At 35.2% G+C, this 25,342-nt stretch overlaps 1 protein-coding gene and 1 pseudogene across 9 annotated transcripts in view; both read left to right on the forward strand.

Moving 5' to 3' along the window:
• CYB5R4 (cytochrome b5 reductase 4) overlaps window positions 1-25,342 on the forward strand; it is a 122,637-nt gene that overhangs the window by 48,077 nt on the left and 49,218 nt on the right. For 8 of the 9 annotated variants that reach the window (XR_011974399.1, XR_011974398.1, XM_072642715.1 and 5 more), the window contains 3 exons: window positions 1,897-1,990; window positions 4,022-4,054; window positions 6,563-6,685. Coding sequence is in view for 7 of the 9 variants with exons in the window: in XM_072642715.1 (XP_072498816.1) it covers window positions 1,897-1,990; window positions 4,022-4,054; window positions 6,563-6,685 (250 nt within the window). In the remaining 2 variants the exon portion in view is untranslated. The remainder of the gene's footprint in view (window positions 1-1,896; window positions 1,991-4,021; window positions 4,055-6,562; window positions 6,686-25,342) is intronic. The other variant, XM_072642720.1, reaches the window with a different exon arrangement.
• On the forward strand, window positions 6,757-24,000 carry LOC140526483 (profilin-1 pseudogene; annotated as a pseudogene).

The raw sequence follows: 25,342 nt of genomic DNA on the forward strand, positions 1-25,342 counted from the left end.
CCTGCTGCGATCACTTGGAAAGTGGTTGCTTCACTAAAATGTTTCTACATAGTTACTTTACAGCACATTAAAAATTTAATAATTTTTCCTTCTTGTGGAAATGTTAAGGATTTTGATGGATCTTCCCAACCCAGTCTTCCATTGGTCATCAGATTTGACTTCTTTGTCCTCTTTGGAACAGAGACTATTGATCCTTTGCACAGAACCTAGATCACACTCCATTTTTAATGTGTTTTCACTAATTCAAGGTTGGATTAAATTTTAAAAGTACTTATTAGATCCTCTCTAGAATATGTTCTTTCTCTGTCCCCTGCCTCCAGAGGTGGATTCACTTACTTATTCTGGCAATGTAGCTAGCATTATAGTTTAGGGTTGAACAACTAAGAAACCCAAGTAACCCACTATTATTTTAGATTTTCTAAAAAAGTTGATATACAAAATAAAGGTGTTAATTTTAGGGCAAAAATAACAGTTTACTTAAAGTAAAAAAATGCATTATAATATCAAGAAATCTCAAATAACAAAACATAAATGTAACCATCACTTTAAAATCAATCCCCAAATTGCTTCTTCTACTCTCCCTCTCCCCCCACCTCAGGCTGAAATCTGGTTTCTCCATACCATGCTGCTGCAGAACAGGAGAGGAAACTAGGCAGTTTTGCTGTCATGCCATTCATATGGAGCAGTTAATTTACTTTATTGACCAATTTTAAAATACAGACAATACCCAAGTAATAAGAGAAAGGAAAAGAAAAGCTAAGTGTGCAAGGTGCTTTACTTCTGCTTTGCCCCCAGTTATACCAGTTTCTCACCTTAGGTCAAATTGTGCTAGATCCTTCAATAGCTTGGCACCCCCTGTTCCTGGCAGCAGTCAGAGGCAAAAAACCTCTGTCCATCCCTTGCTTATTGCCTCTTCTCATGGCCATCCTTTTCTCTGCCATGCTTTTTACCTCCATTTATCACACTTGGGGAAGGAAAGAGCGTTTCTTCTTTCTCTTGTCCCTGAAAAATTATCACCAGCATTACAGTTTTCTTAGTAAATCTCAGTGTAATCTGGTGAAAAGTTCAGGGTTTAGCAGAACAGAATGCTATTTGGGAAACACTGATCTAGCGAATCATGTTTGTGGTAGATTGGATGGCATCCTGGTGAACTAAAAGAGATGAAAAGTCCAAAAGTAGATTTCCCTTTATGCTTATAAATGAGTATATTGTTACTTTTACTTAGCATTTACCCTAGTTTGAATAAATTATCTATATTAGGTCAATAATCTTATATTCTTCAGTTCTTCCAAAGGTCTTGAATTTCATTATTTGTAGGTACTCCTTCTGCTAAGTCAGATCACAAGTTAAGCTTTAATAGATGACTTCACAAGTTATGGCCAGTTTCACCCCCACCCTCACCATCTCTTTCCTTCTTAATCAGTAATTTGCCTTCTGGTGGTGAACTTCTTTGCATTTGACAAGGGCAGTCCTTATCCTCTACCTGAAGCCTTTCCAGCTTCTTAAGAACTGTCAGAGTTTGAACTTCTCTGGCCTTGTCACTGAGAACCTAAAGTTTCCCTCAGATCATGTGGACATGAGAATATCACAGAGAGAATTTAATGGGTGAATGTTCTGTCTAATGAACTGTATTTGAGAAAAAAATTATTAGAATTTAGTTGGAAGGACTTTAGAGGTGATCTAGTTTGAACTCTCCTTAATTTGCAGATAGGGGAACTGAGGCCTAGAGGGATGAAGTGTCTAAGCTAGTTTAGCAGAGTCAGGACTAGAGTACATGTCTTTTGCCTTTCAGTGCAGTTTTTTTGTTGTCTTCCACTTACTGGAAAAGTTCATGTATTGAAGATTTTTAGAAGTTCAAATTGTATCACCTTTTAAAATTTTTGTTTTCTGTCTAAGGATATGGATTCAGAGTCTGTAATAGTTGACTGTCAAGATGGTTGCTTTAGAGCAGAAATTATTATCAAGGATTATTCATATCTTCTCCATTCTGGTAAGTGCATTTTTATGGATGAAACGGTATTGTTACTCAGTCCTTGCACTACAACTTTGTAAAATGCACAGTGTAAATATTGTTTTCCCCATTTTACAAATGGGGAAATCAGAGTCCAGTAAAATGAGCTCCCTGGTTCCACAGCTAGCACATATCAGAGCTTCGCCATCTTAGGCCCTCAGACTCTTAAGGCTTGTTTTTGTTTTGTTTTGTTTTGTTTTTCTTACCACAACATACTGACTGTAGTTTGTATTAAATATGATCATTTTGTTTTTAATTAAATTTTTGAATAGAAACTTTACACATTAGTACTTTTGATTGAAATAACTTACGGTTATGCATAAATGAAATGGAACTTGATTAAAATTAAAATCTATAAAAATTAAATTAAACATCTGTAGTAAAAGTTAATTATGGCTATTGGTTGTTCATCATTCTGAAATTTTCTGTAATTTTAATATCTTAATTTTTTCTCTTTTCTATTCTCCACATGTACTTGGTAGGGCCAACAAAGTTAGCATTGTAGCTTTCTGTATTGAAGAAACTAAGTATAATCCAGATCAGTATATTTATTGGTTCAACATTAATGAACCAATTTGTTGTTTTCTTTTTTTAATCTTATATAGTCCTTGGTAAAGTGGTGTCTGTTATGTATTCCAACTGAACTTGCTTCCTCAAAGTCCTGACATTTCATTGTTCTGTCTCTTCTGCTCCATTACCAGATAGGAATGAGACGGAAACAACCTAGTATTCTAGATGAGATTTGTCCTTCTTCCCACAGTTCTCTTTTTCTAGTGCTTCTGGTTTAATTTCTCGCCATTTTCTCACTTGAAAATGAAAGTATAGTAATTTATGAGAGCAGACAAGTAACATATACCTAATTAGAAGCCAGCAATAGAACACACATACATACACACATGCATATACAAAATACTTATAGAGAAATGCCCTTATTATTTCAGTTTGTTAGAGAAGTCTTAGTATTGGTACATTTAGCATCTATTCTTAGTTACAGAATATTGCATTTTACTTTTGCAGAACATGGCCGAAGCTCTAAGATGTCTCTGCTGACTTAGCATCATGCTGACTACACCTTACTCTGTTAAAGAAGTGTCTTCAGCCTGGCACTTGGTCTGAGTTAATCTTTTTTTTTTTTTAAATACCCATAGGGTTAAAAGGAACAGTTCAGGCAGTCTTGGACTTAAGCTTCTCATCCAGAAATGCATCTTCTCTAGTTTTCTTTCTTTCTCTCTGTTTTTTCAATGTTAATGTAAAGCCTCATGGACTGAGTCTTTCAGAAAAAAGTTTGCTTATGTTGTGTGCCCAGTTGTATTGTCAGAATATGTCAGTCATTAGCACTGAAGTGGTTTTCTTTGTGAAATTATCTTTTTCCAGTATCCTTTATGGATGAGATATGTTCAAACTAATTTGTGTAGCTGAACAATTCACCTGCCATAAATGCAAAAAAGGGTATAAAGTTTATTGTTGTTGAATTTGAATCAAATGTTCAAAAATTTCAAAAAAGTCAAATCTCAACTGTTCATACTAATGAAGTAGGCTTGATTTTAGATTATTGAAAAGAGATTGAAGTTATTTTTGCTTGGATATGTATATTGAACAGCACAGTTACACATACCTACAGGCACTTAGTCTTCTGCTTTTGGATCTGACTCATTCTTCATTCATTCTCTTGTCTTCAACTCAGCTGGACAGTAGTGAGGAGGCAGCTTTGGATTATTTACTTGTGGAAAAATGTTTTCTCTTTAGTTTGTAGGAAATAGTGAATGAAAATATTAACTTTTTTTTGACATACTGAAGAAAAGCGTTTCAAATGGTCTTGCTCTCTCCTTTGATTGACTAGAATTCATATCATTTGGCCTCTCAAAGTCATCTATCATTTAAGATAATTGGAGCATATTATGTTCCTAGAACGTAAGATGAGGTGATCTCTTCTGGTGCTTGTAGATTCAGTGATTTAAAAGAAAGTTTGGTTTATGGAAATGAAAACTAAATCAGATATTTCTGTTGTAGAGTTGAGCCATGAAATTCAAGAGGACATTTCTGGTAAGTTTATAAAATAAAATATTTTCCTTAATTTTGTTCAATGGTTTTATCATTGTTAAATTTTTTTACATAAATACTAAAATATATCTAATATATCTATATTCTAAACTGTTTAAATCATCAGATCTTGAGAAATTCAGGTTCAAGAGCTGCATTATTCCCTTCCTCATCTACTTTCATTTTTGTTTCTCTAGTTTTTCCCTACCTTTTTTCCTTCCTTTCTTCCTTCTCTTATATCTGTTTCCCCTATCTGTTTCATGTCTTTTTTTCCATTCTTCTGCTTTTCATTATCCTTTCCTTCTCCCTTCCTTCCTTCTGTTCTCTTTCCTCTCTCTCCCTTGCAGCTGCTGTCATTTTTATTAGAGCAAATACATGTTTAAGTATCTGCGTTTACATATTTAATGCAAATAATGATGAGTTTTAAGGCAGGTTGAATCAAAAATATTCAGATTTTATAAGATGTTTGCTGGTATCCATGCCCAGTGTGGGCTTTTAATTTTGGTTTTAAGGATACAAGAATTGCACTACATTATATTTATAGAACCTATAGTAATTCTGTTACTATAGCAGAATACTTTGTTGTCATGAGTAGACTATATTTGCCAAAAAGTGCTTAATATTAAAAAAGTCATACAAATGGTTTTTGACAAATATTTTCAAGGAAATTTTCATTAGTTTTCAGACTCATTTAGTTCAGTTATATTTACCAACAAACCCACTTCATTCTGTTTTCCCCACATAATTAGGTTCTGCATCTGCCTACCCCATTTATCCTCAGTTTTCTCAGACATGTTAAAAAGGAGATAATTAAATTTATGTTAGAACCATCAAATGCCCAGTGGCTTATTAAGTTTAGGCTTGATTTTTTTAGCTTTGTTAATTAATTAGCATGGCTGAGCATGTTGACCAACCATGCATTAGCATGGCCCTTGAGCAGTTAGTTTGAAATAAGTTAATGTGAGTATAAAACAGATTAACCTGGTTTTAAAAACAACCTGCATAAAGGATTATACTCCATCCAGTCTGATGAGAAACCAGTTTCACTTGCTAGTTTGTCAAATTTCCTTGAAAACTACCTTACCCCATGACAGATTTACTGACATTCAGTCAGAGATTATGTCCAGAAACCTTAGGGTCACCTTTCAAAAGAACATAAGTCAGTTGTAAACTTTTATAGAAGTAACTTTAGATTAATTCATATTGGTTGTTCTGCCTATGATTTAATACATAATGCTTCAGAAACAAATTTGGGGTAGAAGTTGGGGAGCAAGAAGAGAGATGGGGGTTGATGTAAAGTCCATTCTGGACAATCTGCAACTCTGTTTTTATACTGGTTGATTAGAGAATGGATTGGGTGTGAAAATGTATTAGTACTTGAGGATCAAATCAGTTTTCTGAGAAGCCTCAAAGGGCAGTATAGGAATGAACCCCTGTAACAGCAAGGATCACAGCATACCCAGGAGGGCCAGCTGTAGAGGTTCTTTGATCTGAGGGATCAACAATAACTTTAACCAAGCACATGTATCATTCAGTTAGTTCAGAGGAAAAAGTCAGCACACCGAACTTAAAAGAAAATGCAAACAGAGAAACAAAAATCAACCAACAGACAGGGCTTTCAGCTGTCTGAGGATAAGCAATACATACATCACAGATCAACAGACAGATCCTGCTGTCTGACCATACCTACGTAGTTACCAAAGAGAGAAGCACCAACATTTGGATTTTCAAAACCGGGGGACTCTTTAGCTGTTGCCCAGAGTCTCATCTGGCCAAACAAACACTTCCAATGTTTAAGCCCCAAAGTGAAACCTCACATCAGAGTATTTATATACTTTTCAGAGCCAGAGGGCATCACAACCCTTGAGAACCAGTGCCTCATTAGAAATTAAGAAAAGGTGTGGGCCTCGCCTAGTCAAGCTTCCCTTCATGGGCAAGTCCATCAGTGGGTGGGGAAGATCTTTAATTCTCGTTAGTATTACAACCCCTGAGCTCATTAGTGATATGGATAAAACTATAGATCATAACCTTATATCTATAGTCCCTTCTACCCCTAGATCCAAGGATCAAGCTAAAACTTATCCAATTATTATCAATGAAAGAAACTTTATCTTTTGAAGCCAGCAAAGTGGAGATGTTTCTCCTGGGCATCAGAAAATTGAGGAAAGTTCTTGGGACAGCATTTGTTTTGGACATGCTTAGAACTTGGACAGAGGAATCTCAGGGCCTCACAAGTAAAGGATTGACCCTGATAGGGATCTGGGAGTCTAGCAGGTAAATTTGGTTCCTTTCAAACCATTTGGGGTAAAGTCTTTTAGAAGCAATGAACTAGAAGGAATTTTGTTGAAAATATAACCAAACATTAGTTTACATTTGTTCTTATTTTACTATGAAATATATCATATCTATGACATTAATAAGTTTGGAACAGACTTTTTTTTAGAGCTGACTTTTGGTAGGCTAATATAAACTATAATCCCAGTTGTGAATACTAATGGAATTTATTTTTAGTGCGTGTGGCAGAAAAAACGGGTAAAGTAGAGATTGTTCTGAAGAAAAAAGATAATATCTCTTGGAAGTATCTTGGACATCCCCTGGAGAATCATAATTCATTTACTGAACACAGAGAAAAAGGTATAATGTTGTGTCTTAAATTCTATACTGAGAATACTGAGGTTTATGTTAGGAGCAAAATTTATACAGAATAGAGCACTGCTGGGATAGTACTGGCATTTCTGAAGGTTTATCTGAGTACTCAAAATGCCCTTGTACCAGTGTTTAGTGAGTTAAGAAGTCAAAAAAACTGTCTGCTTACCAAACCTTGTTTCTTATAGAGGCTTTGTCTGTTTCTGAACTTCAGTAGTAAGAAGGTGAAAATGATTGTTCTGATCATTAAAATACTATTTCTAGGCCCAGGTACTACTTTCTACTCTAGCTGTAAAGAACCAAAATTTTTATTTATTCCTTTTACACAGCATTCCATCTTTTGCTTCCATGTTTTACACAGATTTCTTTTTTCAGTTTCTAGAATTCTCTCCATCCTTACCTCCATTTCTTGGAATCTCTAGCTTAGTTTTCAAGTCTTAGCTCAAATGACATCTCCTACATGTGACCTTTTTTGTGTTACCTCAACTAAGAGCATTCTTCCCCAAATTATTTTGTATTTTCTTATCTTTGTACATTATTCACCATGTAGATTGAAAGCTACTTGAGGGTAGTTGGAATTGTTTTCATTTTTGTCTCCAACCTACAGTACTGAGCGCTTAGTAGTTAGCTAGTATGCTTATTGAACTAATTTGTATTAAATTGAAAAGGAGGAACCTGCTGTACATGACTTAAATCCCTATTTTACACATAATTTGATGGTAATGAATCTCTTGGCTCATCTGACTTAGTATTCTTTTGTTACTTAATGAGTTTTGTAAAAATATTTTTATCCAAACTTTGCTAGTAAAAGTTTATGGTTAATGAAATATTCTTGCCAGGAAAATACATGCAAAAAAAAAGTGAAAATTTAATTGGAAAATGAGATTACCCCATATCAGTAGGAGCCCACTCAGCTATGGATAAATTGTGTAACAAATAATTAAGCTTTATTATGTTTTACAAAAGAGCTAAATAACTATTTAAAAAGCAATATTCTGTTTTTTTCAAATTTAAGGGGAGATCAGGCATAACATTTATTATTTATTAAGTATGACTGGTATGGTATGCTTCCCAAGAGCTAAATTTTAGTGCCAGGTAAATCACATATGCGTAAAACTAAAGGGAAGTTGATTAACAAATATATCTTAATATGATACAAATGGAATATATAAATATTGTGTGGTTGAGCCCTAAGTGAACATATAGGTAAACTTAATCACTGGAGACTTCTTGTTAAAAGTTGAATTTTTAGCAGTGATTTAAAATAGTTGAGGGATGAGGTGAAGATATAGAAGAGGAAGGTAAGAATATTCTAACTAGAAAGAAAAAGGTATGGAAGAAAGAGCAGATGAGTCAGGAATAAGGGGTTTTAGTAGCTTGAGATTTGGAGAAGTTCTGGGAAGAACAATTGAGATTTAGATAATCTTTTAGTAGAAGAGAAAGGGAAAAGGAACAAGAACAAATAGAAGAGTAGGTTTTTTTCAGTCATCCTACACCATTATCACATGATAAATTCAAAATCAATCTCACCTGAATATTAAAGATCAGACACTATAAACATTTTAGAAAAGAAACAGATTACATTTCATTCATTTCACAGCTCTGAGTAGATGAATTTTACTTTGATAAAGAGTAATTATAGAAGATAAAATAGATAATTCTGATTACATGAAATTGAAAAGCTTTTTACACAAACAAAATTAATGTATAGAGGATAAGAGGGGAAGCAACTGGCTGGTAAAAAAAAAAATATAATATTTCTTAGTTAAGGATTTAGCATCCAAGATCATAGAAAACTGACAGAAATGTATAAAAACAAAAGTCATTTCCCAGTGAATAAAGAATATGAATAAATGTTTCTCAAAATAAAAATTGCAAAAAAAGAATGATGCAGATCACTAATAATAAGAGAAATGCAAATCAAAACAGCCCTGCAAATTACTACAGCTGTTCTTGAAGGCATTTTAGAATTATCCAAATAAAAGTGACTAAAATGTCTATACTTTTTGATCCACTTATTCATTTCTTAGGCATATGTGCACCAGGGAGCTTATTGACAAAAAGAAGGGCTCCATGTACACCAGAATATTTATAGATTCAATTTTTGTGGTAGTAAAGAAGCAAAAGTATATATCCATCAATTGGGGAATGACTAAACATGGTACATGCATGTAATCAAATATGTTACTCTACTCTCGGAAAAATGAACATGTTGAATACTGAGAAGTATAAAAATATTTACATGAACTGATAGAAAATGAAGTAAGCAGAGCCAGCGAAACAATTTACACAGTGACTACAACATTGTAATTTGAAAGAATAACCATCATGAACAACAGAAAATGAATGTTAAAAAATTATAGAGAACAGGCTTGCCCCAAAGAAAAGATAAGAAAAACCTCCCCTCACTTCTTTGCAGAGATGAGGTGTACATGTGTGTTACACATTGAATGTTTTTGATTTGTTGATTGGTTTTACTAACTTTTAAAAAAATTCTCTTTTGTCTTTTTAAAATTCTTTTTAAAACGGATGGCTCTCTGAGAGGGACATTGAGGTAATGAAAAATTAGGTGATATAAAAAATAAAATATATCAATGAAAATCCATTTTAAATAAAGAATTTCAAGACGTTTAAGAATCCTCAAATTCTGGGATACAAATAGGTAGCAGGTTTAATAATGATGAAAGTAATGGTAACTGTTTGTTAGTTTTAGACTTACAAAACCCGTTACATCTATTGTCTTATTTGATTCTCAAAATAACCTTCACAAATGTCAATCACTGAAATACTCTGTTGTAAAGACCCTATCCTTAAACTTTTATTCCCTATAGTGACTTTCTTCTTGAACCCTAAGTTACTAGTGTGGTTTTAGTTAGAACTAATGACTTAATTTTTAGGCTGACCAGGGAGGGGGATCCCCAAACTGAACATGTGCATTTGTCATAGTTTTTAGTAACCTTTTTTTTTAATAAATGCACTTACATATTTTACTTACCTTGACTGAGCTATCTTTTGATAACATCTGAAGATTTTTCCCTCAAGAAAATGTTTTCCTCCTAGAAATTTAGACTATTTTGTGGCAGCTCTCTAATTGGGCCATTACTGTGACTGACAGTCTTCATTTCTTCCAGAGTCATCTCCTTTGTACTTTACTCAGAAAGATTTTGTATTATCAGTCTGCTGACTCCGTACTGCAATTTTAAAAATTTATTTTAACCTCTTGACGAGGTTCGTTTGTTTTTTAATACAACTGCTTCTTATGGCTTATGCAAAAATCATTTGTCTTAAGTTAAAATCTCACATGAACGACAGTAATTTAGCTTCATCTCTGTGGTACTGCTCATAGGGAGGGGACGACATTTGAAATGGTCAGACTAAAAACCTACTGTACTTTTTTCTCTTTTTCTCTTTATTGTTCTGATTTTGAAAACACCAGCAAACATGAATATTTCCATATACAAGCAATAGAAAAAAAAGGAATCACATAAAACAGCCAATCTCATTATTTAAAAGAATAACTCATTTTGAAAGTGTCATTCATTTCATGTCAAGTATAATCTGGCTTTTTGTGTTCTTACTAAATCTGATTTCTTCTGTGTAGTTTCTTGAATATTTTCCTCAGGCATTCTTCTTTCATTCTCTTGGCATCACTATCACTAGCTCGCTGCTTTCTCCTTTCACTCCTCCCTGCCCTGAACCCTCTTCTACAACAAGTTAGCATTATCAAGCAAAACCATTGTATCTGTTGGCCACATCTAAAAAGAAATGTTTCATTTGGTACCTCTAGTACATTGTCTCTCTTGTCAAGAGGTAGGAAGCATGTTATTTCATGTTTGGTCATTTCATTGATCAAGACTTTAAAAATTGATTTTCTGTATATTATTGTCATACAAATTAACCTTTTAGTTCTTTTCATCTTATTCTAAATCAATTAATGCACATCACTTCAGGTTTCTCTAAGTCTATCCCTTTTGTTATGACTTACAACACAATAATATTCCATTAATTCGTATCCTTTAAATTGTTTAGCTATTTTCCCATTGATGAGCATGCCTTCTCCCTCTTAGTCTTTCCTGCAACAAAGTTTAGTGCTGTCAATGCTTTTATATATATGAATCCTTTTCCTCTTTGTTTTATCATTTTAGGAATATACTAAGTAATATATCCTATGCTTAACATTATGCTGAATTTAGCAGCTTTTTGTGTATAGTTGCAAATTGTTTTCTATAATAATTGTTTTGTATAATAAGTCACAGCTCCACCAACAGTGCATTAATGTGCCTATTTCCCCTTAGTTCCTCCAATAATAATCATTTTGGTTTTTTTCCTTTTTGCCAGTCTGTTAGGCATGTGGTAGAAGTTAGAGTCGCTTCATTGTGCATTTCTCTTAGAGAATTTCTTGTATGATTTGTAGATAGCTTGCTTTTCTTTAATTGAGAACTACCTGTTTATATTCTTTGACCACTTATCTATTGGGGATATCCCTTCTTTAGAGGTAAAGATTTAAGCATCAGTGAAGGCAATCAGTAAAGAGGGTGAGAGTAAATTTTAGCAATTTTTTTTAACTTTTTTTAATTTTATTTTTTTTAACGTTTTACAATCTCTACCATAAAACTTAGATTTTTACCCCCCACCACTTCCCTCCTTCCCCAAGATGGCATACAATTCTATATAGGATCTATATATACTTTCCTATTGAATACGTTTTCACTATAGTCATGCTATGTAGACGAACCAAAATAAATGGAAGAAATCATATAACAAATCAAAACATACTACACACACACACACACACACACACACACACACACACACACACAGAAATATGATCTGCTACATTCTGCAAATGAATTCCATTGTTCTTTCTCTGAGTGTGGAAGGCATTTTGCCTTAGAAGACCATTGGGAATTTTTTCTTTTATGTTTTTCCATTATTATGAAGTTCCAAGTCTACCAGAAGAAACTCTCGCACACTGTGGTCATTGCTGTGCACAAAGTTCTCCTGGTTCTGCTCCTTTCACTCAGCATCAGATCATGTAAGTCCTTCCAGGCCTCCCTGAAGTCTTCTTGTTCATCAGTTCTTATGGTGCAATAGTGCTCCATTACATTCATATACCATAATTTATTCAGCCATTCCCCAATTGATGGGCATCCCCTTGATTTCCAGTTCTTGGCAACTACAAAGAGTGCTGCTATAAATGTTTTTGTACATGTGGGACCCTTTCCCATTTTTATGATCTCTTGGCGGTGCAGTCCTAGTAGTGATATTACTGGGTCAAAGGATATGCGCATTTTTGTAGCCCTTTGGGTATAGTTCCAAATTGCTCTCCAGAATGATTGGATGAGCTCACAGCTCCACCAACAATGAATTAGTGTTCCAACTCTCCCACATCCTCTCCAACATTGATCATTTTCCTGTTCTGTCATGTTTGCCAATCTTATAGGTGTGATGTGGTACCTCAGAGTTGTTTTGATTTGCATCTCTCTAATCAAAAGTGATTTAGAGCATTTTTGATATGATTGTAGATATCTTTAATTTCTTCCTCTGAAAATTACCTGTTCATATCCTTTGACCATTTATCAATTGAGGAATGACTGCAATTTTCTATAGTAGATGAAATATATGTATAGGTGTACATACACATACGTACACACACACACACACACACACACACACACGATACCTAAAGTATGAACTGGCTAGTACATATTAAAAAAATTAGGAAATTAGCTGGTATTGTATTGATTCTTCTGTTTTTATCCCAGTGCTTTGTTTAGATGACTACTGATGTCTTTGTGGTTTACCAAAAAAGTGTTTAAATATAACACTTCTGCTCAGAAAACTTAATAATTAATGTATGGGAATGAAAGGAAAATGAGGACAATAAGTTTGAGTTAAAAATGAAGCATAAACAGAAAATTGATTTCTTTTTCATTGCTAGATTTTAATCAGGGCTCTTTAAATGATATCTCTCTCCCTCCCCTTCTTTCCCTCCTTTTCTCTCTCTTTCTCTACCCCTCCCTCCCTCTCTCTCTCCCTCCTTCTCTGTCTCTCACACATGCGACCACGTGCACACATACATACATACACACCCCTTTCTAGCATGTATAACTTTGTATTGTAATAGTACAATTACCAGTGTACTATTCACAGCTGCTCTTAGGACTTTAAAATAGACACACGTACTGTTTGTGGCCCACACTGGTCTGAAGAACGTGACTGTGAACAAATGAACAGATAGATCCTCAGCAAAGAGCCTCAGTTGTAGTTTCATCATTACTTGTTCTTTGTGATCATTTCATTTTTGCTCCTTATCCAGTATAATTCTTGCCTATAAAAGTATGATAATATTTGAGATCTAAAGTAATTATTATGTGTTACAAAGATATAGATAACAGTATCACCCATCATTGGGTCCCATAAAGTATTTCCACCTAGCACATAGATATATAGTTACCACAACCACCTTCTGCAGAAGGAACTGTAAGATTTCTTAACATCCTGCTTTTCTCCATTTTATCTCTGTGAGGAGTGCCTGAATTTGACACCTCAGCAGATGAGTGAGGCAAGTCACAGTATACCAGTTAACTGTTAATTGCATTTAAAAAGTCGAGAGGGCAAAATAAAGCTTAGATAGGAAAGTCAGAGATTCCAGAAGATTTCATCTCCTAAGCACCTTGCCACTGTGTACATAGTGGCTTTAGTAGACATTGATAAATCTCTTTAACAATAGGAAAAATCCAGTCTTAAAAATTTTGTGGTACTTTTGTATTCTCTGTATTCAACATTTACCCATTGAGTCTCTTTTTGCCATTGTTTGGTTGTTTCAGTCATGTCTGACTCTTTGTGACCCTGTTTTGGGGTTTTTTTGGTAAAGATACTGGAGTGGCTTGCCATTTCTAGCATTGTGTAAATCTAGGCCTCTCTCTGGAGGGGTTGATGTTGTTCCTCATTTGTAAAGTAAATCAGCTAATATTAAGTGCCTACTATTTGCAAAGCACTGTGGTAAGTAATGGGGATAGAAGCTGACAATCTAATTGGTCAAGACGATAAGCAGACAAATAGATATAAACAAGCTATATGCAAGGAAAAGTAGGAAATAATTAAGAGAAGAAAGACACTAGAATTAGGAAGGGTTGGGAAAGGCTTTCTGTAGAAGATGGGATTTTAATTAGGACTTGAAGGAAGCCAGTAGGTAGAGAGGAGGTGGGAGAGCATTCGAGGCGTGGAGGGCATCCAGAGAAAATAGCCAGAGCTGAGAGATAGAGGATCTTGTTGAGGACAAGTAGGCCAGTGTCATTGCACTGCAGAGTCTGTATGTATTAAGGAGTAAGGTCATTGTTGTTGTGTTTGCCCATCATTTTCAAAGAGGACCATGACATCAGAGAAGTGATGATATGACTTGTAGCTGACTTTGATTTGAGTGAGAGAGGACTGTGCAAGGTCACCAGCCTCACTTTCTCCTCCAGAACCATCTGAATCCTGTGACCAGATATTCATCAGGACGACCAGAGATGCTCAGATGGGAGACCCTGGCCCTTGCTAAGGCCTTTCAGGGTCTCACTTTGAGTGAGGTAATGCCCATTCAGGAAATAGGCCTCTTTAAGAACTGAGTCAAAGGGTGGCCATTTTAATTTAAAAAAAAAAAATCAAACTGGGAGGGGAAGACCCTCAGAGTTGCTAGTCAAAAGAGAAACAGTTACTATTGACATTTCTGGAAAGATGGGGGTGGGTGGGGCAGGAACTAGGTTATGAAGGGCTTTGACAGTCAGGGTTTTGTATTTGATCCTGGAGGTGATAGGGAGCCATTGGACTTTATTGAGACGGGGGGTGGGGGGAACAGAGAAGAAGGGGTGGTAACATGCTAGTTGTCTTGTTTCTTTGCTGGAAAGTTGGTGTGAGTTCAGAATTTTGTTTTGGAGCCAGTAACTGATAAAAGTGTCTCTTTTTATGTATGACATATAAATTAAACACATTTTTGAGGCTATTTTAAAATGGAAAAGGAAGACATATATGGTATTTGCTTTAGGTTTTCATTTCTATCTTCTTAGTTTATATCAACAAAGAAAAGAAGACAAGATAGTGAGGAGATAGCATTTGAAAATGTAGTAGGATCTGTGCCCCATTTTGTAGAGAAATATGATTTTATGAACCTAATAACTTTTAGAAACTTTCTGCCAGACTACATTAATGGGAACCTTTGGTTTTGTTCTTTTCATTATCTTGTTTTTTGAGATTTGCCTGGATAAGTTTCTGGAGACAGATGAAAGGAGAGATCCAAAAACAAAATTTGATTCTGGGTCTTTCTCACTATGTAACTAATTTTCAGTACCTTAGCAAAAGTGATATTTTCCTCTAATTAATATTTACCAAGTACTCTATCTAACACCCCTCCTTTTACAGATAAAGAACTAAGGCTTAGAGGTTAAGTTGCTTGCCTAAAATCATATAGGTGGTAAGTATCTGAGCTAGGAATTCATCTCAGATCTTCTGACCCTAAATTCAGCATGCTCTCCTCTATTCCATGCTGCTGCTGCTGCTTTTTATTACGTATGACATCGCAGTAATTTCTAGGATGAGTTTTCCTTCCCTACTCTCCTCCTCACTCCCGCTGACCCTTTTCTTTGTAACAAAACAAAGCAAAATTGAGCAACAACACCAAATGCATTGACTGTATCTGACAACAGTATCTCCTATGTATGTATATTGTATGTACTATGTGTGTTTGTATGTATATCATAGATAGATGACAATTTGACTTGATAACGCTCTTCCTCTCTTCCTTGATGGAGGAAGAGACGTTTCATTATCTATTTTTCTCCACCACAGTGGTTTTTCTTTTTCTTAAACTTTGTCTTCCTCTTAGTGATCTTTTCATTTTCACTATTACAGTCATTTCCTGATATTCTTTTGGTTGTTATTTCATTGCACATTGGTGTATATGGATCCTTCCATCTTTCAGTTTCTCATGTATGATATTTGTTACAGCATAGAAATATTTATTTATAGCCATATACCATAGTTTTTCCAGCAGTTCTTCAGTTGAGGGCCCTTACTTTGTTTCTAGTTCTTTCATGCCACTAAGAGTATTACTGTTAATATTTTCATACATTGTAGATTTTTGTTTCTGTCTTTGATCTCTTTGGGGTATATGTCTAGTAGTGGAATGGATTCCAAGGCCATCCCCAGAAAAGACCAATATACAGTTCTACCCAAAGAGTATTTGTCTTCTCAAAGCCAATCGAGCATGAACCATACCACCCCATCTTTTGTCATTTTTGTGTATTTGCAGGTGAAATCCTAGAATTATTTTAATTTGTATTTTTCTTTATTATTTTGAATCATATTTTCTTATAGTCATTTGTAGTTTGCATTTCTTATCTTGTATTTACTTATTTGTGAACATATATTCTCTTTTCACTTTGTGCTTCTATCTTTAGTGCCCCAGTGTCTGGCAAATAGGCACTTAAAAAATGTTTGATTGACTGATTGAAAGTTTGTTTGTTTATAGACTTAAAACTGTTATCTGTGGGAAATGGCTTTCTGTATTACATATTTGTATTAGTTCCTTATGTATTTTGGATACCAGACTTTCAACAATGATACCTGATGCAAATGTTTTTTCTATGTTAAGAAGTTTATTTTCTTTCCCTCTAACTTCATTGTTATGCACAGAATTTAAATTGTCTGTTTTGTCTTTTATAATCTCCTCTGACCCTCATTTGATTAAGACTTCTCCCACATATAGTTGTGAAAGGTACTTCTATTTGTTTATGATGTAACCTTTTATATTACAATTACAAATCCATTTTGAGCATATTTCGTTATATTGTATAAGATGTTGTCGTCATAAGAAACCCAATGTCTGCCAGACAGATTTCCAGGTTCTTCAGAAGTTTTTGTCAAAAAAGGGAGTTTTTATTTCAGTAATCTGTTGGTGAATTTATTAGATATTAAGCTACTGTTTTCTGTTTCTTTCTTATCTAGTTGCTTCCATTAATACTTCACTGTTTGTTAGCCTGTAAGAAATTTGTCTTGATAACTACTTTTTTATAATATTGTTTGAGATTGGGTAATGCTACAATTGCGTTTATCTGTGTGTGTTTCATTGTTTCCTTTGAGATTCTAGACCTTTTGTTTTTCTAAATGAATCTTGTATGCCATGTCAATTTGCATCTTGAGAATTTTATTTCTATTTATGACTATGTAGTTATTGGCAACAATTAAGATGGTTGAAAAATGTTTACAGTGATTGGTACACACTGTTTCTTTAGAAATATTTAGTCAAAAGATTTAATACGACACCTATGGTTTACTCTGTAGTTTTTTCCTCAGAAGTGCCTTTTACTTGATTTAAAAATTTGTAAAATTGATTTTAGGACAGATAAATGTGAATAATAGATAACTAATGTAGTGCCATGTATTCAGAGCATGTTCTACAAATTTCTTGTTGATTATAATACCATAACAATATTAATTAACAAACTCTATATTGACTATTAGAGCAAAGTCTCAGTTAACTAAAACATTTAGAGCTAGAATTAATTTTTCTGTTTAAGATTCGTGTCAATTCTGCTTTCACAAAATCTCACATATCCGTCCCTGTTTCACTACTCATGACTCCCACCCTACCTAGTTCAGACCCTCATTGCCTGTCATCAGGCGTGGGGAACCTGTGGCCTTGAGGTCACATGTGACCTTCTAGGTCCTTGGATGTAGCCTTTTGACTGAGTCCAAGTTTTACAGAAAAAATCCTTTTATTAAGGGGATTTGTTCTGTGACATTTGGATTCAGTCAAAAGCTGCACTTGAGGACTTAGAGGGCCACATGTGGCCTCAAGACCACAGATTCCTCATCCCTGATCTAGACTATTGGTCTCTCCTGTTTCCTTTTCATGCCAAAGGAATCTTCCCAAGTTACAGATTGCCATGTCATTTCCCTCTTTAGAAGTCTCTACTGTGTACCTATTGCCTCTAGTATAAAATACAAAATCCTTCATGATATGACTCCAGTCTACCTTTCGTAGTACTCTCCTTCAGACAAGCTTATTGCCAAACTGGACCCCAGCTATTCTGTGAACTCTGTATCTGTCCCCTGTCTCCATGACTTTGTAGAGGCCACACCTCCCTAGAATGTATTCTTTGTCATCCCTGCCCTCAGAATCCTTGTTTTCCTTTAAGATTCAGCTGAGATGTTACCATCTCTGAAACTTTCCCTTATGTTAGTGTCTTCTTAATATATTGTATCTCCTAATAGATTGTAGGCTTCTTGTGGAACTATTTCTTTTTTGTTTTTATCTGTGACACCTAACCCAGGGCCTTGCACAGAAGGGATGCTTAATGAATGTTGCTTATATTTTATATAGAACTTGGGGAAATCCCCTCAGATTCTGTAATTTTGGCAGTGTAGAAAACTAACATTTTTCTACATTCTTAGTATTTCAAGGCATGTTGTTCTTTCCTAGTTGATTGTATTGGGTCTTGTCCCGTAAAGATTGACTATATAAGAATATATTATTAATTTCAACTAATGTGGATAAGACTAGGTAGAATTGGTGAAAAATCTATATTTTAAAGTGTCTTAAAAGGGGAAAAGTTTTTTACCCCTGTCCATTGACTTCTGATTCTAGATTTATAAGAATGCTCTGTATGATGTTTTCTCAACCATTGTGCTTTTCTAGTAATAGCATTCCATCAGCAAACATTTATTAAGTGCCTATTATGTGTCAGGCACTATGTTAGACACTGGGGATACAAAGACAAAAATGAAAGTCCCTGCCCTCAAGGAACTTATATTCCATTGAGGGGAAATGCCATAAACACAAATGAGTAAATATAAAATACATAAGAAATAATTTCTGATGGAGTAGAGTACTAGAAGGATAAAGGTAAGGCCTCATGTAGGAAGCGGTGTTTTGAGGTGAACGTGGACAAGAGGCAGAGACAAGGAATGAATGCATAAGTGATGAGAGGGACAGTCTCTGCAAAGACACGGGGATGAGGAGTTGGAGTATTGTATCCATGTAATAGCAGTTAGACCAAATTGGCTGAAATCTAGAGGTCTCAGAGGGGAGTAATATCGAATTTGCATGGAAAGGTAGTCTGGACCCAGTTTGGGAAGGGTCCTAGAAGAGGAGTTTATATCTTATCCTAAAGGCAACTAGAAGCAGCTGAGGCTTCTTAAGCAGAGAAATGGTATGGTTAGATTTGTGTTTTAGTAATATTAATTTTGTACTTGTGTGGAGGATGAAATGGAGAGGGGAGACAATGAATCATAAAGGTTAATTAGTATCTCACTGCTCTCTAATACTGCAGTAGTCCAGTTAAGAGGTGATGACCTGAAACAGTATGATGATCATATAAGTAAAGAGAAAAGGACATATAGGAGAGATGTTTTAGAAGTAGAAGAGACAACACTTGTCCTCTGATTGTATATGGGATGAGAAAGAAAACTTTGTTAAAATTGACTCAGAAATTGTGAATCTGAGAGACTGAAAGGATAGTGATGCCCTTAGCAGAAGTAGGGGAGTTAATCAAATTCCTCTGCAACATCACAATGCCTCAGCTATAACTTCTAAACAATGTCTTGAGGTTTGTTCTTCTGTTTAGTGACAATGTGATGGTAACATTAACTTCTCATTGATCTGCCTGTGGTCACTGTGTTCTATACTGCATTGCATACATGTTGTCCCTATGGAATGAACTTCTCTTTGGATTGTTTTATGGAACCAGTTAACAAGGTGAATAGGATATACAATAGATAGTGAATTTCTAGACTGAAGTATAGGCATCTTTTAAATCTGAAATGGGGATATACTTCTCTCTACTAATTTCCCCACTCAGACCAACCCTTCTTCATACCCTTCACAGCTTCCTTTCTATACAGATAGAAATAGAAACCACTGGTCCTTTGTTGGCATAGGTACAGCTCCTTGACCTGAATTTATAATCTGACATCCTTCAGTTAACTGACTTGCCCTGACTAGTGACCAACACTAGTGACTCATCTCTAAAATTAGGTATTTGGACTATATTACTCTAAGGCTTTTCAGGTTCTCAATATATGTGGGAATCTGAAATGTTCCCACCATGGCTTTACTGTCTTAAATAGGCATCATAAACTTCTAACAGACACCCAACAATATATTTTCAAACACATATGCATTTTACTCAGATTGACACACAAGTGGATAGGCAGTCCATTGGTTGGTGTATTAGTAAGAACCAGGAATAACTAACACTCTTGAGTGCTACACTGGTTTCTAAGTCATTTAAAAAGACTTAGAAGAAGGTATCCAATATGTTAGGTAAGTGTTCTGGAGAATTTTTCTAAGGGCATGGATAAGAAATAGAAGGGGAAGGCTAGGATGAGTTGTGATCCTCACCTTTGTAATTGGCATTAATTTTTTTATTATGTAAATGCATGCTTTTAAAGTACTTGAAAACAGTTTGTTCTCAAGTGTTTTAAACATCTCTGAAGCGGAGCCGAGGGCAGCAGAGAGCACGGAGCCGCGAGCCCAGACAGCAGCGCATGCCCCGAACTCTCTGCCACCCCCTGCCCGCAGCAGCAGCAGAGCCAGACAGCCCAGCACTGTGGCCAACTGGAATGCCTACATCGACAACCACATGGTGGACAAGATCTATCAGGATGCAACCATAGGCTATAAGGACTCACTCTTTCTACTGCTCTACCTGGGAACACCTTCATCGATATTATGTTATGAGAGGTGGGCATGTTGGTTGGAAAGAACCAATCAAGTTTCTTCATAAATGGACTGATACTGGAGAAACAGAAATGTTCAGTGTTAAGGTACTTGTTGGGAGTTTACTACAGATCTTCAGGCCTAGATCACTGCCTACCTTCAACCTCCCTGTCACCCTGACTGCCAAGAATTCAGTCCATTGAAGGGAATGGAAGGTGTTCAAGGTGAGGGTTGATCAATAAATGTTATGAAATGACTTCCCACCTTTGGTAACTCCCTCTCCTCTCTTCAATCCCTTTTTTCCCTTATACCCTTTCCACTCTTTTTGTTCTTACTCTGCACACTCGTTATTTTGAACGTTTCTCCCAACTCCCTTGCATCTTTGTTCTTGCCATAAAACCATAGCCTGGGTAGCCTTTAGTTGGGTGAAAAGGCAAATACCTTCTTCCCCTAAAACACAAACTTCCCTCTGGTGTATTATTGGGAAATCTGGGAGAGGAGAGTAGTAAGTTTTACTGTCAGATAATTTTTTTAAAATCTTTTCTTGAATTTTGGAGTAGGAAAAAAAGAGTTCTTAAACTTTCTGATTATTTTTTGTATTATTAAATAATTCAGTCTGCCTTAGCTATCACAGATTCTAAAAGAAATGTATGTAACTATGATCTAGTTGTCCCCATGTATATTTTTGATACATTAGTGGATCTGTGTTGTCATTGGAGGGAATGTTTATTCCCTCCAATTGTATAGATTAACAGTCTATCCACACCTTCTTATCTCCTGTGATTCTTGATCATATGTGCCATACATCCTTCACCGTGGGTCCAGCAAGCATTCTAAGGGTTGTCCTGTAGCTTTCTTGATGTTCTTTGGATACCAAAGGAGCACAGGAGTTGAACATATTAATTCACACATTATAATGTTTGTCTTTTGTATTGCTTTGCTTTTTGTGCAGTGGCTATGTTATTTTAGGCTCTGTGCATTTAGTCTCACTGGTTGGTTGGACTAAGATAGTTTGGGAAAGACTTCCAAGAAGAAGTGAAAAAATGGTATTAGATTTAAAAATAGGTAAAGAAGTTTATTGATAGATCATGTGTTGGCTGTGATGAAGATTAAAAGTAACTAAGAAGGCGAAGAGAAAAGGTGAACTTAGAGCAAGTTTACAAGAGAGATGAATAGTAATAGACTTGTAGTGAATATAGATGTGAAAGATACCTTGCTCACATTTATTATTGAATGTGTTAAGGAATCAGTGGAGAATCACGAAGAGTAGTGTTAACATTTGTTGTTTGAGATAGTTAAAATTATATTTGAGGGAACTTTTGGGGCCATTCTTTTGTATTTATTGGAGATCTCTTGAGGTTACGGTTCCCTAATTAGGACACACAACAATGAAGAACTTTTTCTGTAGGGATGAAAAAAAGATATTAATTTAGACAAGTGGAACAATTTAGGGAACTGTATTGAAAGGGAGTGTGTGGAATCACTGATGACTCACAAGATTGCAAAGGTAATTGTAGTGAAGTTATACCTGAGTGTATTTTTCTCTTTCTGCATTTAATTTACCAGCTCACTATTTCTTCAAGTAATTTTCTATTTCAAAAGTCAGTGAATGTCATCAATGCACTGTTAGGAATTATAGGGGGATGGCTTAGATTTTTCTCATTATTTATTGAAACTTTACTTCCTTAGTAACATTAATAATTCACAAGTTTTAATCAGTAATATCAATTAATTTGTTCTTATGTAAAGATATCCCAGAATGTCTATCAAAGAACATTACTGATATATGTGTTACTTCTGCTAGGTATGCATTAAGTGCCTATTTAATGGATCTGATTTTTGACATTTTTTGAGACTGAGCTGACTCTGCTGAGCAGTCTTCAGTCATGATACTGATAAAGAATAAAGATAATGAAGAATCACTTTGAAATACAAATCTGTTATTCTTCCACATTCTGCTCTTCCAGAATTTTAAAATTATGTTCCTAAGTGAATGAACATAAAGTTTTTAAATTATGAAAGTCTTCAACACTTTAAAAAGTGTATAACCAAGGGATGATTGCTATATGTATATATTTTACATTAGAACTATTCTAGTGCAGATGGAGTCTGGAAAAAAGAACCACTGTCTTTAGTAAAGAGAGTTGTTTTTGTTTGTTTGTTTGTTTGTTTTCATATCGCCACCAACAGTTTATATGTGTTCCTGTCTTTCTACAGTTCCTCCAGCAATTTTTTAAATTTATTTTTAGATTATGACATACATTTCACAAAATTTTGAGTTCTAGTTTTTCTCCCCATCTCTCCCCTCCCCCCACCCCATAACACCTTGCATTCTGATTACTCCTTCCATCAATGAGCCCTCCTTTCTATCACACCCCACCCTTTCCTTATCCCCATCTTCTCTCTTTTCTTGTAGGGCAAAATAGATTTGTATACCCCATTACCTGTATTTTTATTTCCCAGTTATATGCAATAACAATTCTCAGCATTCGTTTCTAATACTTTGAATTCCAACTTCTCTCCGTTCTTCCCTCCCCACCGAGAAGGCAAGCAATTCAATACAGGCTATATATGTGTTGTTTTGCAAAAGACTTCCATAATAGTCATGTTGTGTAAGACTAACTATATTTTCTTCCATCCTACCCTGTCCCCCCTTTATTCTATTCTCTCATTTCACCTTGTCTCTTCCCAAAAGTGTTTACTTCTAGTTACTCCCATTCCCCCATTTGCCCTCCCTTCTATCACCACCCCCATCCTAGTTGTTCCCTTCTTCCCTACCTTCCTGTAGTGTAAGATACATTTTCATGCCAAGTTGAGTAATCATGTTATTGAGTTGTTTTTTTTATACATTGGTATCACTCCCCATGACTCCCTCCACTCCCAGATAGAGCTCTCCCTTTACACAATGAAGTATAGTATTGACCCTACCTGGCAGCATGTACCTCATTCTGCACCTATAACCTCATAGAAAATTCATAGGACACAAGCTTCATCATCAGTCTTCTCAAGTCACGGGTGGCCGCAGCATTGATCAGAATTCTGATGTTTTTCGGTTGTTTTCCTTGATATCGTTGTAGTCACTGTTACTAGTTGTTTTTCTGATTATTCCTACTTTGCAGCAGTTCTTAGAAGTTTTTCTGAATTCTTCATATTTGTAATTTCTTATAGTGTAATATAGTATTCCATTGCTTTCAAACACCACATATTGTTTCACCCACTTTACTTCTGGTTTTTTGCTGTCACATAAGTGCTGTTGTAAACATTTCGTTGTGAATTTGGTGACTTTTCTCATAATTTCTAATTGTTTTCCAAAGTGAATAGACCAATTTGCATCTTTGCCAACAGTTCATTAGTGTGCCTGTTTTCATACAACTTTTTCAACATTTGCCATTTGTTTTCCTCATCTTTGCTAGTGTCATGGGTTGGAGGTGAAATTTTAGAGTAGTTTTAATTCAAAATTTCTCTTATTAACCATTAGAATATTCTTCTTGTGGTTGTTGATAATCCTCATTTCTTTTTTTTTAATTATTATTTTTTAATGTTTAACAATCACTGCCATACAATTGAGATTTTATCCCCCCCACACCTACCCCCCACTACCCCCCTCCCTCCCCACGACTGCATACAATTCTGTATAGGTTCTACATATACTTTCCTATTGAGTATATTTTCACTATAGTCATGCTATGTAGTCAGACTAAAATAAATGAAAGAAATCATATAACAAATCAAAACATGATACACAAACACATACACATACACAAACATGATCTGCTACATTTTGTGAATGACTTCCATATTTCTTTCTCTGAGTGTGGAAGGCATTTTGCCTTGAGAACCACCTTTGGGATTTTTTTTTTTTATAAGAAGTTTTTGCATTATTACAAAATTCCAAGTCTACCAGAAAAAACTCTCGCACACTGTGGTCGTTGCTGTGCACAAAGTTCTCCTGGTTCTGCTCCTTTCACTCAGCATCAGGTCATATAAGTCCTTCCAGGCCTCTCTGAAGTCTTCCTGTTCATCATTTCTTATGGCACAATAGTATTCCATTACATTCATATACCACAATTTATTCAGCCATTCCCCAATTGATGGACATCCCCTTGACTTCCAGTTTTTGACAACTACATAGAGTGCTGCTATAAATATTTTTGTACATGTGGGACCCTTTCCCATTTTTATGATCTCTTGGGGATATAGTCCTAGTAGCGATATTGCTGGGTCAAAGGGTATGCACATTTTTGTAGCCCTTTGGGCATAGTTCCAAATTGCTCTCCAGAATGATTGGATGAGCTCACAGCTCCACCAACAATGAATTAGTGTTCCAACTCTCCCACATCCTCTCCAGCATTTATCATTTTCTTGTTCTGTCATGTTTGCCAATCTTATAGGTGTGATGTGGTACCTCAGAGTTGTTTTGATTTGCATCTCTCTAATCAATAGTGATTTAGAGCATTTTTTCATATGATTATAGATATCTTTAATTTCTTCCTCTGAAAATTGCCTGTTCATATCCTTTGACCATTTATCAATTGGGGAATGACTTCTATGATTATACATACCTCATTTCTTTTTTTTAACTTCCTGTTCATATTTAACTTCCTTAACTTTTTTCTTTTTTTAACTTCCTGTTCATAGCCTTTGAGCGTTTAGTTATTGGATAACTTTTCTTGTATATGTATATATGTGTGTATACATGCACACATATGTATATGTATAATGAACCTATGTGTGTTGAATACTAGACTTTTTATAGAAGGGACCTTAGGTGCCATCTAGATTGTAGACTATGGATTTTTTGAGAGTGGGAGCTATCTTCATTTTTGTATTTTGTATTTGTATCTCTAGCATCTCCAGTGTTGACCTGAAAACTTGGTTAGAGAAAAGGCAACAGGCTAAATGCATACATTTTATGATTTAATTAATTAATCAATTCCCCATAA

The sequence above is a fragment of the Notamacropus eugenii genome, chromosome 2 (genome assembly GCF_028372415.1).
Source record: "Notamacropus eugenii isolate mMacEug1 chromosome 2, mMacEug1.pri_v2, whole genome shotgun sequence".
In the NCBI taxonomy this organism is placed as follows: Eukaryota; Metazoa; Chordata; class Mammalia; order Diprotodontia; family Macropodidae; genus Notamacropus; species Notamacropus eugenii.